Raw genomic sequence first — 16998 nt, 5'->3', positions numbered from 1 at the left:
CATGTGGCTCTGTTTACTGCCTGCTGCAAGGGGACACCGCAGCAGGAGAGGCTTTCAGGCGCGCAGGAGGGAGGTCTGCCTCCTCGCTGTCCTCTTGCCGCAGCCCCTGCTCGGTGACAAGGTCTGGCTGCCACCAGCGAGCGCCTGAGCATCGCTCCAGCCAGGCAGCTCAGCCTCCTCCCCTGGTGCACAGGATGGCAGGAGGGGGAAGCCTCTTCTGCAAAACAGGAGCAAGGAACACCAGGTGTCTCCAGGCCGGCTTCTGAGGGGTGCCCCAACACCAGCGCCCATCTCAGGGCTGGCACCAGGCTTTGTGCTGAGGGTGGAGACCTGCGAGGGCAGGAGGAGGAGCAGGAGAAGCTGCTTGCTCCTGGAGACAGAGGAGCAGGGGAAGCTGCCTGCCCCTGGGGCAAGGGGAGGGCAGGAGGGGCAGGGGGAAGCTGCCTGCCCCTGGGGCAAGGGGAGGGCAGCAGCTGCAGGCTGCAGCCTGCAGGGGTTTCTTCTCCAGTGCTGCAGCGTAAGGGCTGAACTCCAGAGCCTGCACAGCCTTTCCTTCTATGCTGCAGGGGTTTTGTGCTTGCAGTCTCACCTTCTCGGCCTCCATTTGCTTCCTGCCTGTGGGGTTATGTGCAGCACACTTCTGCCTTTGCTGTTTTACCAACACAGGCCTGGTTGCTTTCCTGCTGCTGTCACTGATTATCACTGGCAGATTGCTTTGTTGCAAATTAGTCTAGAGCACAGTCAGGAACCTCTTGTACTCAGAAGAGTCTATGAGCTCGCAGGACCCAGATGCAGCTCTCCTTCAGGATTTTACCTCCAGCATATTCCCACTGTGAAAGAAAGAAGTTAGCATGCAGCTCCAGCTGCTCCACCAGCCCAGGGGCCTGAATGGTTAAGTTCACTTCAAAGCCTCTTTGACTCCTTATGAAGCAAACAGTAATACAGCAGAAGAGTTAAAACCTCACTTTCCTCTGCAGTCACCTCCTTGTTATGCAGTGCATTTGTTGGAATCTTCTCCTGATCACACCGGAGAGATGCATTCAGCTTTGAGATATTTATTGCTCGTTGAACCCGAGAAGATTCCAATCACTCATATAAAAACAGTAGGCCTGAATGGAGCAGCAAGACTGGTAGTGGAGCAGAGACAGATCCTCCTCCTCGGACATCTCCCTCCTCCAGCCATCAGGGACCTGCCAGGGCAGGAAGGATTTTCCCCGAGCACTGCCCAAATCCCACACGGAAGCCTTTGCCCTGGCAGTAACCTAGGGGCAGAAAACAGCAGACAGCTTGTTCTGGGAGCACAGCAGGCTTCGACAGGGCTGAAGGGGAATAAGGGCATAAAGAGACCAAAACCTAGCAGGAACTTTTCAGAACTGCAATGAGGGGTAGGGAAAAAGCAACACACCTAGGAGAGTTTGAGTGGGCGCCCAGGAACAGAAAAACAACACACCTGGGAGAGTTCAAGTGGCCCAGGAACAGAAAAGCAACACACCTGGGAGAGTTCAAGCGGCCCAGGAACAGAAAAGCAAAGAGGAGCAGCAGCAGAGGAGTGCCCAGCACAGCCCCGTGCAGGCTCTGGGGGCTGGTCACAGAGCAGCCAGGCTGGGCCACCTCTGCTTGCCAGCCTGACCTGCAGCAGCAGCACTCTAACTGCCAAGCTGCTTTGCTGCCTGGCACAAGCTTGTAATTAAGAGTCAGCCTGGATTCTCTTTCTGCAGCATTAGGACTGCTCCCGGGACCCTGAGATGCCCGTAGCCAGAAAAGCAAGCACAGAATCCCCTCAAACAGCAGGAGCTAGGCTGGCAGGGGCTGCTTAGCTCACCAGAATCTACCAGTTTAGTTCCATGACAAACTCAGCATCTGGCTCAGAACATTGATTTATCCTCTCTGTTATAACCAGGCACTGAAGGTCTGCTGACTGCTGCTGAAGTCGCCAGCCTGTGACAGCATCTCTGACTCCGGGAGGGTGCAACTCCTGCCCGCTCCTGCACGGCAGGAGGCAGATGCTGCAGTGCCCCTTGCCACGGGCCAGCTGAGCTGCTCCAGAGCAGGTCCAGCGGCAGGGCTGCAGAGGAAGGAGGGCAGGGGACACAGCCAGGGGCTTCTGCCCCGTGTGGAAAGGCTGTCGTGGGGAGGAGCACCTGAGGAGACCTGCTGTGAAGAGAAGAATGAATGGGGACAGCCCCTGCCAGCTGTAACCCCCAGTGCAGCTCTCACAGCCAGCCCCAGGTGCTGCCCTCCCAAGAGGTGCAGTGTCTGTGCTTGTGGAACAGCCTGGCCTCAGACACCAGCCCAGCACCTGCTGGGCAGTCCTCACGGTGAGCAGTGCTTGAGCAAGACCCTGGCTGTAAGGCCCTGCTCAGCTTCCACCTGCCTCATTAGGCTGTGCTGCCAGCTCTCCTCTGGGCACCTCCTCACCATTTCACTTCGGCTATCCTTGCTGTCAGCTACGATTTACAGCAGCACCAAGGAACAGCACATTCCGTGGAGCAGGCCCTGGGCTGCCAGCAGCTGTGCCAAGGAGCTACAGAGATGTTTGCAGCCAGCTGCAGCACCCCAGCAGCAGCTCTCTCCCCCAGGTGTGCTGCTGGGGGCAAATATATTGCTCTCATTTTATGTTAGTGCTCTGCAATAGCTCCCACAAGGGGAGCCAGAACACAAAATTGAAATAGGAGACTAGAAATGATGGGTTGGGCACTTGGCAGAGCTGGTGGCACTGCCTGAGGAGGGGATACAATAGCACTCACCCTGCCTCAAGGGTGCCCCAAGGCCCTGGACCTGCCATGCACCACTGAACAGGAGCAGATCCCAAAGCGTGGCAGCAGACAGCCTCAGGCTCTTATCAGTGGTGAGATGCTCTGAACTGCAGCCACAGATTTGCTAATGTGCAACAGCAGAGCAGACTGCTGCAGGTGAGCTGCCCCCTGTGCCAACCGTGCCCCCACCCACGATGCCATCCTCTCATCTCCCAAAGCTGAAGGCACACAGCTGGCTGTGGGCACCAAGGACATGTGCCATGGGCTGCTCCCACTGGTCCCTCAGCTGTCCATCTTGTGCCAGCAGCTCCCAAACTGTGAGGTGCTCACTGCCATTAGAGATATCACCAAGTGGATGATCCAACTTCCTAACCATAGGAAGCCCTAACGCAGGGCTCCTGGCAGAGTGACTGGAGGGAGCTGTGCAGCTCTGGAGAGCAATGTGCTGCTCAGTTCCCAGAGGAGTGTCTGCACTGAGTGGGTAAACAACCTCTGGACGTTGCAGTGGGAGTAGTTGCTGGGTTGGCTGATGGGAGGCTGAAGGATGTCAGAGGGATTGGCCACTCCTCAATTTCATCACCTCCAGCACATCTCAAGTTCTGGCTGTCTCTGCAGAACTGGCAGCACCTCACAGAAAGGATTTCCAAACCTACTGCCCAGGCTGCCAGCCAGGAGGCACCAGGGCTCTGGAGGCAGCACTGCCCAGACAGCTCCATAGAGCCATCATGGGAGACTGGGATACATCCAGATACTCCTTTCCTCCCTCTTGCTAAAAAGCTGTCTGAAAAAAGGGCTCTTTGGGCGAAATCCCACAGGTGCTGGTTGGATTAAGCAGGCCCAGGCTGCCCAACACACCCCAGTGCACACCATCGTGTCCTGCTGCATAGGCAAGAGTCACTTCCACCTCTGAGTGTTCTCTCATCCCTGTCCTTGCTGCAGACCATCTCTGAGCACATGGGCAGGATGCAGATGCTGAGGGCCAGGGGTGGCACTGGCTGGGGCTCATCAGATGGTGCACACTGTGCTGCTAAAACTTGAGTAGGTGACATGGCAAAGACACACACAGGCTGGGAACGAAACTCCTCGTGGCTGCCTGGGACAAGCATTTGCCCCTCAGAGCTGCAAAGGGCTTGATAAAGTGGGAGGAAAGGGGAAAAACTAATTTGCTTTACACCAGCCTTTGGATTAAAAAGAGATAAGAGAAGGATTTAGATGGCAAAATCCCTTGGCAGGTCTCAATTCATAAAATGCTCACTTCATCAAGGTGAAAATGAGCCCCACGGCCCAGCAGGAGCCAGCCCACCCTCTGCAGAAGGAAACTGCTCAGCTGCTCTAGTAGGCTTGATGCTGTTTCCCACACACTCCACTGGCTATGCCCTGCTGCAAATCAGAGAATCAAGCAGGCTGGAAGAGACCTCCAAGCTCACCCAGTCCAACCTAGTACCCAGCCCCATCCAATCAACTAGACTCACAAAATCACTTCCCCTGAGCTCTGCTCCACAGGCAAACTTGGACCCTGGTGGCAACAACACATGAGCTGCTTCTAGTCCCAGGGCATTTTACCCCCTAAAGGCAAGCCCACCTGCATCACCCCTCTGGCACTCACACGCAGGCAGAGCGAGATCACGAAGGACTTAGCAAAGCAAACGATCCACTCTAGAGAGCCTTTCTTGGGGGGAGGTCTCCATCCACCTGCTCTTGCCCCCTGACAGGTAGGATGGGAAGGGCTGGGTGTGTGTGGCAGGTACCTAGAGAACAGCTCCCTGCTGAGGTCTGTGCAGGTGTCCCCGGGGCAGCGGAGGAGCAGCTGCTTGCCCATTACCTGTCAAGATGATTTCATCTCCATCCTGCAGGAACGTCCGGGTCTGCCCACCGCCCAGGGGGATTTCCTTTGTTCCGTTCCAGGACAGCTCCAGCATGGAGCCAAAGCTCTCTGGCTCCTGCAGCGAGAGTTCATCAACAAACAAACATCTTTTTAGTGCCTGTCCTGCTGTTCTGCTGCTGGGAGGAGGCAGGCCAGTGTGCCAGACTGGCAGAGCAGAGCTCTGCTGCTGCTTTGACTCCCTGACACACAAGCTCGCTTTCCTGCCTCTGCAGTTCAGCTGCTTGCTCCCCAGAAGCAGTCATGCCGACAGCCACTCTCTGCTGCAAGCAAAGCAGTGCAAAAGCCTCTACAAGTGGCCCAGGTTTGCCACTGCAGGAATGGAAATCAAGCGAGGGCACCTCTCAAGCTCAGAGCATGTAGGTAGGCATGCTTGGATTTTTAGCAGGGTAGAAATCACAGAAGCAGTAAAGGCTGGAAAAGACCTCTGAGACCAATCCCAACCATCAACCCAGCACTCCCTAAACCACATCCCAGGGTGCCATGGCTACACACTTTGTGAACATCTCCAGGCACGGCAACTCCATCACTCCCCTGAGCACTTCTCCCAGTGCCTGACTGCTCTTTGTTTACATTTTGCTCTTCAGAAGAGCAAAGCTGGCAAAGGGTTTAAGTCTTCATCACAGAATGCTTTGGCTTGGAAGGGACACGTACAGGTAATCTTCTCCAACCCCCAGTGCCTGTCTGCAGTGCAGTAGTTTGGGGGGAGCAAAAAGCACTTCAGAACCACTCAGACTGGAAGCACAGAGATGCTTCCCATCACCTGAGGCTCTTTCAAACAGCATGAGTGGGATTAATGTTTGATGTTTCACAGAGTGCAAGGTACCTATGTCCTGCAACAGCTGTCCCTTGGGCAGTCCAAGGGGAGCAGTGGCTGGTGAAGTTAGCTCCAACCGTGCAGTAGCAGGAGAACTAAGAGCTGTAGCCATGCACCTGCAGCATGCTGCCCAGGAACAGGGAAGCTGCACTGCACAGGGTGTCAAAGGGCCACAGGGCAGACTGTGCCCAGAAATTAATCTGCATCTGTAGCACAGCTCCTAAGGGCAGGAAAACAGGAGAAGCTCAAACCCCAAACCCAACCAAAACCCAGCACTTCTCAGTGTGGTTTTGGGGCTACCAAAGTGTCAGCCCAAAGCGCCTAGGCAGAGCTGCAGAGGTCTTCATGGCTGCACAAACCAAAGAGGTCTTTGGCCCAAAGCCTTGCTCAGCTGCTTTTGGGCTGCTGAGCAGTTCTGTGACACTTAAACACTTACAGGTCCACTGATGGTGCCAGAGGCCAGGAGGTCTCCTGGTCTGAGGTTGCAGCCATTGATGGAATGATGAGCCAGCTGCTGCTTCATAGTCCAGTACATGTGCTGGAGGAAGGAGGAAGAGAAGGCTACAGCAGCGAAGGACAAACCTCTCTGGTGTGCCATTAGGCTGTGCAGGAGCTATTGCATTCTTGGGATGCTGCTGCCAAGACTGTTCCTAAAGAGAACTTTCCCTCTTGAGCCTAAAGGGAACTTTGCCTCTTGAGCTGGGAACCTCCAGCTGCCTAAAGGCTGCTGAGCTGCTCAGTGCTGTTTCCAGCAGTGAGTCTGGCTTGGCTGATTGCTTTTTGGTGGCCAAAAGCTGCTGTGTGCACACCAAACACATGCTTTAAAGCACAGCTTAGCCCCCAACATTTCTCTTCTTTCAGCTGGATGCCATTTTCCCTCTTCCTCCTCTCCAAGGCCAGCACTGCTGCCCCAGGCCCCATGAGTGCATCCAGTATTTTAATGGCTTTATGGGAAAGCCTCCTTATCACTGATTTGCTGACTAAGGTAATTACCATGGAAAGAGCCAAAAGTGACCATAAAACTGATGGAGGAATCCTGCAGCTGGCATGGAGACCTCTGGCTTCTATCAGCCTGCAGGGCAGAGCCACAGAGGGGCTGGGACAGAGCCAGGCTCAGGCTGTGTTGGAGCAGCAAGACTGCAGCTGAATCCCAGCTGGGCCTGGGAAGCTGTGTTGCAACCCTGCACAGCAAAGGCCATTCCCATTGCCTGCCTGTCCTGAGCCATGATGTAGGACGCTCTGAACAGCCTAAACTGAGCACCAGGAAGAGATGCATCCATGCAGCATTCAGCTGCTTCCATCTCAGTCAGGGTGAACTCTCATCACTCTCCACTCTTCTCCCACTGTCCCCTGTGCCCTCAGTGCACCAGGTCTGATCTTCAGCTCAGCAGAAGTCAGGGATTGAAATGGCCAAAGGCTGGAGCTGATGGCATCAGCAAGGCTTCAAACAAATAACAGATGTTGGTGTCTTACCTTGAAATTGGACCTGCATATGGTGGTTGGTGTGCTCATCCCTTCTCCTGCAGGAAATGAAACACAGGAAAGAGAGGAGCAGTTCGTTGGTGTTGAGGGAATGAGGTTAGAGCCTTTGATTGTACAGATGGATGGAGGCTCCTTCCATCATTGTAATCCCCAGCAAGCAGCAACATTTGCTATTGCTAATGAAGTCCAAGGTTTCACAGAGAACAAGGGTGCAGATGGCAGTGAGGCAGCACCAAGTTGCCCACTGCCTGCCCTCTGCTCCACTACAGGAGCACCACCTGGCCCTAAAGCAAGGCCATGAGCTGGTGAACATCTCAATCCCACACACATCTGCTCTTGCCATGCCTGGGTCATTCCTGCCCATACAGGCAGACCCCACAGGGACCCTCCTCACCTGGGAGGTCTCCCCTCCTCCCCACACTGTGGCACAGCCAGCAGGGAGCACAAAGAGCTTTGCCTTTCTCTGGCAGAGGCAGCCCGGGCAAAGGCGGGGAAGGAGGTGTGCAGAGGCAAGAGCAGACTGCCCCTCGGTGGCTCTGCACTCCCCAGCTGGCAGTGCCAGCATTGCCATACCTTGAATAGCAACAAAGAGCTGGATGTCGAAAGTGTAGGGCTCCTTATCCTGCAGGTAGGGCAGCGGCTTGGGGTCCTAAAGGCATAGGAGAGGCATCACAGCCTAAACAGAGAGGAAAGACCCCAGGAGCCATGCCAGGGGCTCCTTGCTCAAGCAGCCTGTGCTGCACACCCCATTCACTGCTCCTGCTCGGGGGACTGAGCCTGCCCTCAGGCACTCACATCTGAAGACCCTCTGCAGAGGTGTGACAGCTCTGCAATCGAGTTCCTTGTTCTGCCCCTGGGCTCCAAAAGCCCTCTCCAAATGCAGTGCCAGCACACCTCTGCTCTCTGCCTGCCCCGGCGTGGGCAGTCCTCTGCAAGCCTCTGCTCTCCTTTCCAGTGCTAACTGAACAGCTCCACAACGCAGACAGGTGGAAGTGCCTGAACAAAGTGGTATGGCCTCAGCCCGTGCTTTCTCCACTGCCTGCTGAGTGCTACCAAGGGCTAACAAGAGGCTCTCTGAGCAGTTTATTTTCTGGGTGTTCTAAAGGAGATGCTTTTTCTGCCTTGCTCAAGCAGGGAGGATGACAGCTCAGGGCACCATGTGCCAGTACCAGTGACAACAGTGAGTGGTGGAACTCAGGGGGCCCAAGGGCCTTCCTGAGTTTGGAAGCAGGGTCACACTTGTCAGCTCTGTGAAGAAAGTGCTTGGCAGTGATGCAGCTCAGTGATTTCTGCCAACGGGACCTGCCAGTGCTGCTGGGAGCCTTCCAGCTCTGCTTTGCCTCCATTTCAACCCTTTCTCTTGCTAACCTGGACAGGGTTTGGCAACACAAATGGCATGAGAGCATCCATGGTAACGACCCAAGGAGAGATGGTTGTGCCAAAGCTCTTGCTCAGGAAGGGGCCCAGGGGGATGTATTCCCACTTCTGGATGTCGCGAGCTAGGAAGAGAGAATTGAGAGCAGCGCATTTAAACTTGGCCTGGGAGCTGTGGAGCCTTCACAGCTGTGAAAGAGTGACATGGACTGGAAGTGTCACCACCATCCTTGTCTAGCACTGTGCCCAAGGCCTGATTCAGAGCTACCCCATTCAGACCCTCAAAGCAATTCTCCTAGACTAGGTAGGTTAGGAAGCAAACCCAGCAACAACTAAAAGGAGCCAGACTGCCCTCCTACAGCCACTCCTTTGCTTCTGCACCCAGCCAATGGCCTGTGGCAGCCACAGGGCCGACTTCAGCGAGCCAAACCCCTGCTGGGACAGATCTGTGACTGCCAAATCCTTCTCCTAGCCCTGACACCAAAATCAATCCTCTCTTGGCATTGCCAGCTGTAGGGCTGCTCCAGCCCTGCTCAGAAGAACCCAGGCTGATAGGAGCTCTTTCATAAGTAAAGAAATCTTCCTTAGACAGCAGCTTGTGGTTCTGCTGATTGCTGAGAGGTGGATTAAGATAAAGCCTGAAAACTGCAGGCAGCATTTTGTTTTCATGCCCTGCCTCCAGCCATCACCACCCCACTATTGGCAGCTGTCCTCTGCCCCAGGTAGGGTTTTCCGTGTCCCTGTAAGCCCCTCTCCAGGCACACCCCTGCAGCACCAATTACCACTCCAGTCATTCATCAGCACCATCCCAAAGATGTGCTCCTGGGCTTTGCTGATGGGAATTGGCTCCCCATACTTGTTTCCAGGACCAACAAAGAATGCCTGCAGTGGAAAAGCAAAATGCTGATTAATGGAGTGTCTGAAGCTAAAAATGTTGACTGCACTGAGGGTTAAGTGCCCAGGCAACAGAGCCTGGCCAGGATGGGATTTTTCCCTGCACACAACTAGACAAACCCCTGGCCTCCTCCCTCTTTCTTCCCCTCCCTCAAGCTGGCAGCTTTGGCATCCTTAAGAGCGCTGTGTTGCTAAGAGACAGGCGTTAAACAAGGGCATGATGTTTGCAAAGCACAGGAGCAAAACTGGTCCCTGCTAATAACAATCTGGATGCAGAACAGGTTTGCCCACTGAAGTGGCTCTGTGCTGTCAGCAGTGAGGAGGAAAGAGTTTAAAGTCATCTGAGGGGATCTGGAGTGCAGCTGGAGCCTGACACATGAGTGGGAAAGAGGAGGCTGGTGGAGGAAATGTGACCACCAAGTAAAACAGGTCCTGAGCTGGGGGTCAGCACTTGCTGCCTTAGAAAATGCACAGCTTGAGTGCACGGAGAGAGTTCCACAGGGAACCTTGGTTGTGTCTTTCTGCCAACCATGGGCAAGTTTTGTCTTTCAAAGCCTTCATCTGCCACAGCAGCCAGAGGCAGAACTCAAACAGGGGTATGGCAGCACCTTTTACCCCCCTTTGTGCAACTGCCTCTCACTTTAGAGCACTGCTCTGCAGAGCACAAAGCAGCTTTCAGTTCAGCTTCTGTACCATTTGGAGCATTTCCTCTAATATTAGACCTCTCAAAAAGAGAGAGCTGGGGAATAAGTCACATGCAGGTGCTTTAAATCATCTAAGCCACCACCCTTTAGAAGCCTTCCTTCTGGACCACACTAAGCACAAGCAACACCTCTCAAGGAAGTTTTGTGACAGCACCCAGCTGCAGCTCTCACCTCTCCAGACAAAGAGGAGGGCTTTGAGTTGCACTCCCCATATCTCAGGGCTTCCTCTGCCCTAGACTCCAGGAGCAGACAGCCTGCACTTTCAGAGCCCCCCAGATGCCTCTCCAGGGCCCTGGCTACAGCAAGGAGGTGGCTCTCAACAGAGAGCAGCCTCTGGTGCCAGACAGAACTCTGCCTGCCCCAGGCTGCTGCACGAGTGCCCAGCTTTGGCCGCAGGAGCAGCCTGCAGCCTGCCGGCACTGGGTGAGCCGAGGCAGCCCTGTCAGGTGGGAAGGCTTCCTCCACAGCACCTTCACTGCCTGCTGCTCAGACTGCTCAGGAGTGGGCCTGGGAGACATTCATCTGAGCAGAAACTAAAGCTGCCTTTTCTGTTCTGTTTCTATTTCAGTAGCTTTCAGATGGCAGGGGGAAGAAAGCCTCTCACCATTTCTAACTCGATGTCCAGGCGCTTACAAGCACCAAACACTGGAGGCTTATCTGTGGGCAGAAGAAGAGCATTTTACTACAGGGAGGCAGGCAGGGAAACAAAAGCAAGAGCCAGAAGGAAGAGAGCAGCTAATGCTGCCTGCCTGGCAGACACACGAGAGGCTTAACCTGGGGCTCTCCCTTGCCTCAGCCCCAGACTGGGCTCTAGAGCCAAGGCACCCCAGGTCCTTCCTCTCCACTGCTCTATAAAAACTAACCCAAGGTGTGACAGCAAAGGCCTCCCAGGGACTTACCATTGTCAGGTTTCATTTGCCCCACAGGCCTCCGGATGGGCGTCCCAGACACCACAACACTTGATGCCCGGCCATGGTACCCAACAGGTAAGTGCAGCCTTGTGAGAGAGCACCACAGGGCACGGGTTAGCTGTGTGATCACCATCCAGGGCAGACTGGGGGGGGGGGGGCCCGGTACCAGCACCACAGGGGCGTGAGAAGCAAGGAGAGAGCTCTGCATAGGCAGGCACAGACATCTGCACTGTACTTGTTCTGAGGCAGAGGTGTGGACAAACTACAGTCCAAAGCCACGTGGCACTGATAATGCACTTCTGTGCCACTCAGCCACTCGACCTTGCTTTCTTGTCGCTCAGCAAACCCCAGCTTCAAAGCTAAGGCTGTCTTTGAACCAGAGGTTGTGATACTGTGATACAGTGTGGCAGCAATGAAATGTGGCTGGGGAAACGCAGCTTGCTGGATGGAGCTGCTGACAGCTCAGATTCTCATCTGCTAGCAGCTGGGATCAGCATTTTGCTGAAAGACTCCTCAGTTCTTACAAATAAATTACATATGGCAAACCAGGGCTGCCCCGGGGGGAGGCTGGAACTACCCACCAGTTCGGCATCAAAGCGTTCTCCTTGCCCCTGAACATGATCCCAACGTTTGTGGCGTGTTGTCGGGAGGAATAGAAGTCAGTGTAGTCCCCTGCGCGGAGAGAAGGCTGTAAGACAAAGCTCAGAGGCAGGGCACTGACCTGGCATCTGCTGGGGCACGGCAGGCTGCCGGCAGAGGCGGCGGCCAGAGCGGAGCAGAGGCGGGCAGCGACGCTTGCTATTACCAGCACAGGGATATGATTAATATCATCCCAGTGGGGATTAACACCTGGCCATAAACTGTGCCTACAGAAGTGGCCGCCTTCGGGAAACCTCCAGTACAGAAGAGGAAGAGCAGAGCGCTCCGGAGCCCAGCCCAGCGCCGCCGGTGCCCGGGAGCCGGCTGCAAGGCAGGGCAGCTGCTGCCCTCTGCTGGCGCGCCTGGGGAACAGCGCCCGCCGCTCGGGGTCCCGGGACAGCAGCGGCGCTGGGGGACAGCTCTCAAGGCGCCGGCGGACACTCACATCACGTTCGGTTGTTTTGCAAGCTCGCAAAGTTCTCTTGCAGCCCCAGCAGAGGACAAGCAGGACTCACGCAGAGGGCAGGGCTGAAGCGAAGCGCGGAGGAAACCTAACTCCTCACTGCGGGACAGAGCCTGGGCACTGCACTCACCCCCAGCACTCAGCAGTGCCAGGAGCTGGCCGGTCTGGGACAAGACACTCAGCTGGGAAATGGTTTCAGGAAGGAATCACACCTATAATTCCTTTAGGCCAGGCTAGACTTTGTCCCATCCAGGGCTGTGCCCCACAGAAGGCAAAAGCCCAGCCGGAACAGGGCTCAGCTGGGAAAGGTTGATGTCCCTGCTCCTGTCGAAGCCACATCCCTCCAGTGGCTTTGATCTACCTCGTTTGGGTCCAAATATACATTCCTGTTAAGAGGAGGGAAAGATTTCTATATCTGTGGGCAAACACTAACTTCAAAGCATCTCAGGGCCTCCTGAGAGCAAAAGTGGGATTTGGGATGCAGAGTAATAGTGTGGGAGCAGAGACTCATGCTTGACAATGAGGCTGTGCCAGAGTATCTGCCATGGAAAACTCTGGAAGAGCTGATTTACCTTCTGAGGGCAGCTGGGGAAAGTGCTGGAAACTGAACAAGTGTTTATGCCTTGGCTTTAGTCACAAGTGCTTGGTGATGCCAAGGCAATGACAGAAGTTATGGGGCACCAGGCAGCCCTGATTTAGTGAAAACTGCACCCAGGAATTTTCTGGCTGCTGTTGAACTTCCCTGGGCTTTTATTCTTGTGCCACAGACAGCACCTCCTGTTCACTGTGTGCAATAAACTACTGCTGGCTCCTGCAAAAGCCATTCTCTGTCTCGGCTATGATCTGTCTGTCTGGCAGGCTGGAAATAAGCAGCTTCTCTGGCTGGGAGTGAAGGGCAGCGCTGAGCATCCCTCAGCTGCAGACTCACCAATGTGGGCTGGCAGATGCATCGTGGCCGAGGCTTGAGGCACAAATGCTCTGAAATGAAAAGCACCTTCAGCTCTCAGAAATCCCGAAGCTCTCACCCCCTAAGTGGTTGCTGAGCCTGACAGAGGCTGACTCTCTCTCCAGCCTCTTCCTTCCTTTATGTTGTGGCACAGAAACCTCGCAGAAAAGCTAAGACAAAGCACCTCTGCACTGCAGGCCGGCTGCTTCCAGGGGGGCACGCCCCAGGGCAGGATCACAGCTCACAGGACGTTAGGGGTTGGAAGGGACCCAAGGAGATCATCGAGGCCAACCCCCTGGCAGAGCAGGATAATACTAACACAGATCACACAGGAACACATTCAGACAGGCCTGGAAAGACTCCATAGAAGGAGATCCAAGAACTTGGTGTTCCCAAGCAGAGGGAGAGACCCCAGATGTGCGGGCAGTTAAGGATGTCTCTGATGAACCTCTTAGGAGTAGGAAGCCCTCAGGATGCTCAAGGCCCAGGGAACTGCCACATTGGTGGCAGGTGGCCACATTCAGAGCTTTGGTTTTGGTGCCATGTACCACCCAGTGGTGCAGGTGATGGCTGCAGGGCAGCACAGCCTGGTCCCCTCACCTCCTTCTCAGCTCCACGTTGTCCCTCAGGGCTGGCTCCTCAGCTGACAGCAGCCTCTGCAGAGCAGCCCTTGCCTCGGTCCACGCCGGCCGGCCCAGGCCCATGAAGGCGTTCAGGGTAGGCTGCCAGGTGAGACAGAAAGGAGTGGCAGATAAAAGACCACATCTCCCTTAACCTTCCACACATGGAAGATGTCCTGCAGCACTTTCACCCCAGGGCTGGGTGCCTGCCCACACTGCCTGGCCCCCTCCTGGCCCCCCACCACGAGTGCTCTGCAGCAGGACATGCTTGTGCCATGCCCATCCTTACACATCGCTTCAGATCCTGGCAGCTCTGCTACCTCACCCAGCTGCAACCAGAGATCATGTCTTTACCTCTGCCCTTAACACGGCCTCCCTGCCGTTAAAATCCCGCCTGATTTGGTGCCCTAGAGCACAGCAGGCACAAGCAGGACTGAAGGGATGCTTAGGTTTTGTGCCAGAGTCTGCACTGCCAAAGTCTGATGAAACTTCCACTGCAAGCGCCCCTTGGCCCCCAGCGCTGTCCTTGCTGCCACAGGTGTGAGGAGCTCTCCCTGCAAGCAGAGCTTGCCTGGCCCTGCATTGCCTGTTCATGGTCATTGCCTCCCCACGAGCTGCTAACAGCCCTCCTGGAATGTTCCTGCGGTGTGTATGGAAATCAGAAGAGCTGATAAATACCTGCTCAAAGACATGCTGCTGCTTGGCCAGAGCTGGTCCATTGAACAGATGTTTAATGACGCTGAGATCCAAAATCTGGTCTCCAATCGCCACCCCGAGCCTGTGCCTAGGCTGCAAAGCAGGGAGAGGAGGTGGGGAGGAGTTGTTTGTGCCTGTACTCACACAGCTCCAGAGAAGGCATGGGGGAAGCCAGGCAGCACAGACAGCTCCATCCATCAGGAACCAGGGGCTGACAGCACAGCAACTGACCAGCAAAAGCTGGTCCATGAGACCTAGAGGCATCATTGCAGACTCTCTGCAGACAGCCTTCTCCTCATCCTTTAGGGGAAGGTCAGGACAAGCAGCAGAGCTTTCTTTCACTGCTGCCTTTCCCCAGAGGCATTTGCCCACCCCTCTTTTGGACAAGCACTGCCACACAAGCCCATACATCTCCAATGGGATGAGAAGTAGCACAATGCTGTGTCCTTCCACAGGTGTGAAAATGCAGCACAGACTCACCACAGGCAGGACTGATCCCATCCCTAGAGGCATGTGTTTGGAGAACCAAGCATTTCTGCACAGGGCTGGTCCCCAGAAGGTGCAGGGTGCTCTGCACTCTACTGGCATGAGGAACACTGCACACCTTGCCCAGCCTGCCCCACAAGACTGCCCTACACAGCCCATCCGGCTGCCACACAAGGAGCCCACGACTGGCCTGCAGCCCCTGGCCTAGCCCCTGCTGCAGGAACAGCTGCCCACACGTGCCCTGGGCACGAAGACACAAAGCCTCCCTTCAGCCACCGCAGCTCTGGCAGGGCTGGCGCCGAGTGCGTGTGCAGCTGGTGGCGATGCCACTGCAGCTCCACCACATCTGCACCCCACGGGGACCAGAAAACTGCTGCAGCGTCCAGAGGCAGCTGTCAGTGCTTCACTTCTTCAGGCAAAGGCAAAGCAGTCCCAGTCCCTGCGAAAGCAGCTGGCTGAAGGGGGAGCAGCAGCTCTGCCAACCCAGGCGCCCCAGCCTGCTTGGTTAGCTTTGCTGTCTGAAGAGGATGCCACATGCGGCGGGCAACATGTGTTCAGCAAACACCGCTGCGGCAGCGGCTCCGGGTCACGGCAGGTTAATTTGTAACTGGCACAGGCAGGAACGGCAGCAACTGCTTCAGCCTGAAGTCCTGCAGCCACTGAGATGCTTTCAGAACTCCATTTCCCTAAGTCCCTGCCTGCCTTTTGGCAGGGGCTGAGTGAAGATGCTTGCTCAGAGGAGTGCTACTGGAGCAGGCAGAAAAATAACCCAGACTCGCTAGATAAGCACCACCCCCGCCCCAGGAAGAGATTAAGTGAGCCACTCTGGGTTCATCTGTGGAAAAGACTCCCTCAGAAAACACAATCTTCCAGTTTAAACTCTTCCTGAGCCTGGCAGCTGAGCTGAGACAGCAGAAAGCAGGAGATAATCACAAAGTTTCCACGAGCAATGGTAAATAAATCCTCCACTTCTCTTTGAGATGTGGTTCCTGCCTTGCTCCCCTCTCCCCAGGAGGGCACATCGTCAGGGCTCCATGCCATCAGGCACCCAGAGGTGCGAGTTCCAGCCTAGCTGGGCTCATCTCTCATGCAGAGGGGAACTGGGAGCTCCAGCTCTGGAAGAGACGCTGAGCCACTTGTCTTATGGGAGCATAAAATAGAAGGCCTGGAGCTGGCCCAGCCCGTAGCTGCTGGGCACAGCTTGAGACGTGACAGTTGCACATGGAACTCACCACGGCACGAACCCGTGCCCAAAGAAACACCAGCGCCAGAACGCAAAGCTCATTTTCTGCCCTGGTTTGATGCTTCTGCAGCCACCAGGCTCGCCGGGAGCAGGCTGCAGCCAGACCAGGAGACACCATTCGCTTGCAAATGTGCTTCAGTCCAGACCTGACTCGTCCCCCATGTTAATTAACGTTGTGTAAGAGGGTCCGGGTGCCACAGAATTAACAGGAGAGTGAAATCAACAGGGAAGGTGGCTTCTGAGGGGCGCTGGGGTGGTCACCCTCAGCTGTACAGAAAGCGAAGCACTGAGTTTAATGCAAGCAAACCCGGGTGAGCTGCTTGGGGAGGGGAAAGGATCAGAGACAGGCTTAATGATGCCACAAACCTCAGCCACCCCTCGCCCCTAGACTGCTGCCTGCAGTAGCCAAAGCACTTCCCCCAAGCATCAGCACTGAGCTTTCTCTGGCGCAGCCTCCAGGCGGCAGAGGGAAGGTGGCACCCGCGGCTGTGCCGGGGCGGGGGGCAGGAGCCTGCCCCGTGTCTGCGGCTGAGGCTCTGCTGCGCCCCTGTTCGCTGGGAACTTCCTCTCTAATGCACGGCCTCGGGGCGGGGACAGCATGCCCCAGGGACACGGTTTGCTCTTACCTCCTCCTTAGTGGAGAAAACCCCGTAGGGGAGATTCTGGAGAGGGAAATGCGAGTCCTTGTCCACTTGGACGAACGACATGGTGGGCACGGCGCAGGGCTGGCTCTGCCCGCGGACCAGAGCCCTCGCTGCCCGGGCTGCCGCGCGTCCTCCGGGGGCAAGAGCCCTCCAGATGTTGCAACCCAGAGCACAGAAGCACCAAATCCCACCCCCTGTCCTCGGCCCCAAACCAATCCCTGTCCGGTCTCGGTCCCACGCCTCCGCCTGTTCCCCCTGACCGCCGTTAATGAGTGCCAGAGGTCTGAGTCAGCGGCCGCGAACTGCCCCCGGCCAAGCGGCGATGGCGCAGAGGCAGCTCCTGCTGCTGCTGGGGGAACCCTCCTGTGAAAGAGGCCTCCTAGTACCAGCCAGGGCGCTGGGGTGGGCGACAGGTCCAAGCAGGCAGCCCTGAGACCAGAG

The 16998-nt window shown here is 55.8% G+C and overlaps 1 protein-coding gene across 1 annotated transcript; it reads right to left on the bottom strand.

Moving 5' to 3' along the window:
- Positions 1–1039: 1039 nt before the first annotated feature.
- Positions 1040–16715, bottom strand: FAH (fumarylacetoacetate hydrolase). Its single transcript, XM_064158133.1, has 14 exons — positions 16540–16715; positions 14167–14277; positions 13469–13590; positions 12851–12900; positions 11402–11492; positions 10809–10906; positions 10514–10566; positions 9094–9193; positions 8306–8436; positions 7511–7586; positions 6929–6975; positions 5892–5993; positions 4579–4696; positions 1040–1262 (listed from the first exon to the last, which is right to left on the bottom strand). Exons 1-14 carry the CDS (start codon positions 16618–16620, stop codon positions 1183–1185), a joined length of 1260 nt encoding a protein of 419 aa, XP_064014203.1. The 5' UTR covers positions 16621–16715; the 3' UTR covers positions 1040–1182.
- Positions 16716–16998: the final 283 nt, after the last annotated feature.

This window comes from Pogoniulus pusillus, chromosome 17 (assembly GCF_015220805.1).
Source record: "Pogoniulus pusillus isolate bPogPus1 chromosome 17, bPogPus1.pri, whole genome shotgun sequence".
NCBI lineage: Eukaryota > Metazoa > Chordata > Aves > Piciformes > Lybiidae > Pogoniulus > Pogoniulus pusillus.
The sequence above is the reverse complement of the archived record's forward strand: the minus strand, read 5'-3'. Positions and strand labels throughout refer to the sequence as shown.

Coding starts and splice junctions, on each gene's coding strand:
- FAH (XM_064158133.1), bottom strand. CDS start 16,620: ATGTCGTTCGTCCAAGTGGACAAGGACTCGCATTTCCCTCTCCAGAAT. Junction 10,907..11,401: donor AACGCTTTGATGCCGAACTG/GTGGGTAGTTCC, acceptor CTCTCTCACAAG/GCTGCACTTACCTGTTGGGT. Junction 5,994..6,928: donor TATGCAGGTCCAATTTCAAG/GTAAGACACCAA, acceptor TCCTTCCTCCAG/CACATGTACTGGACTATGAA.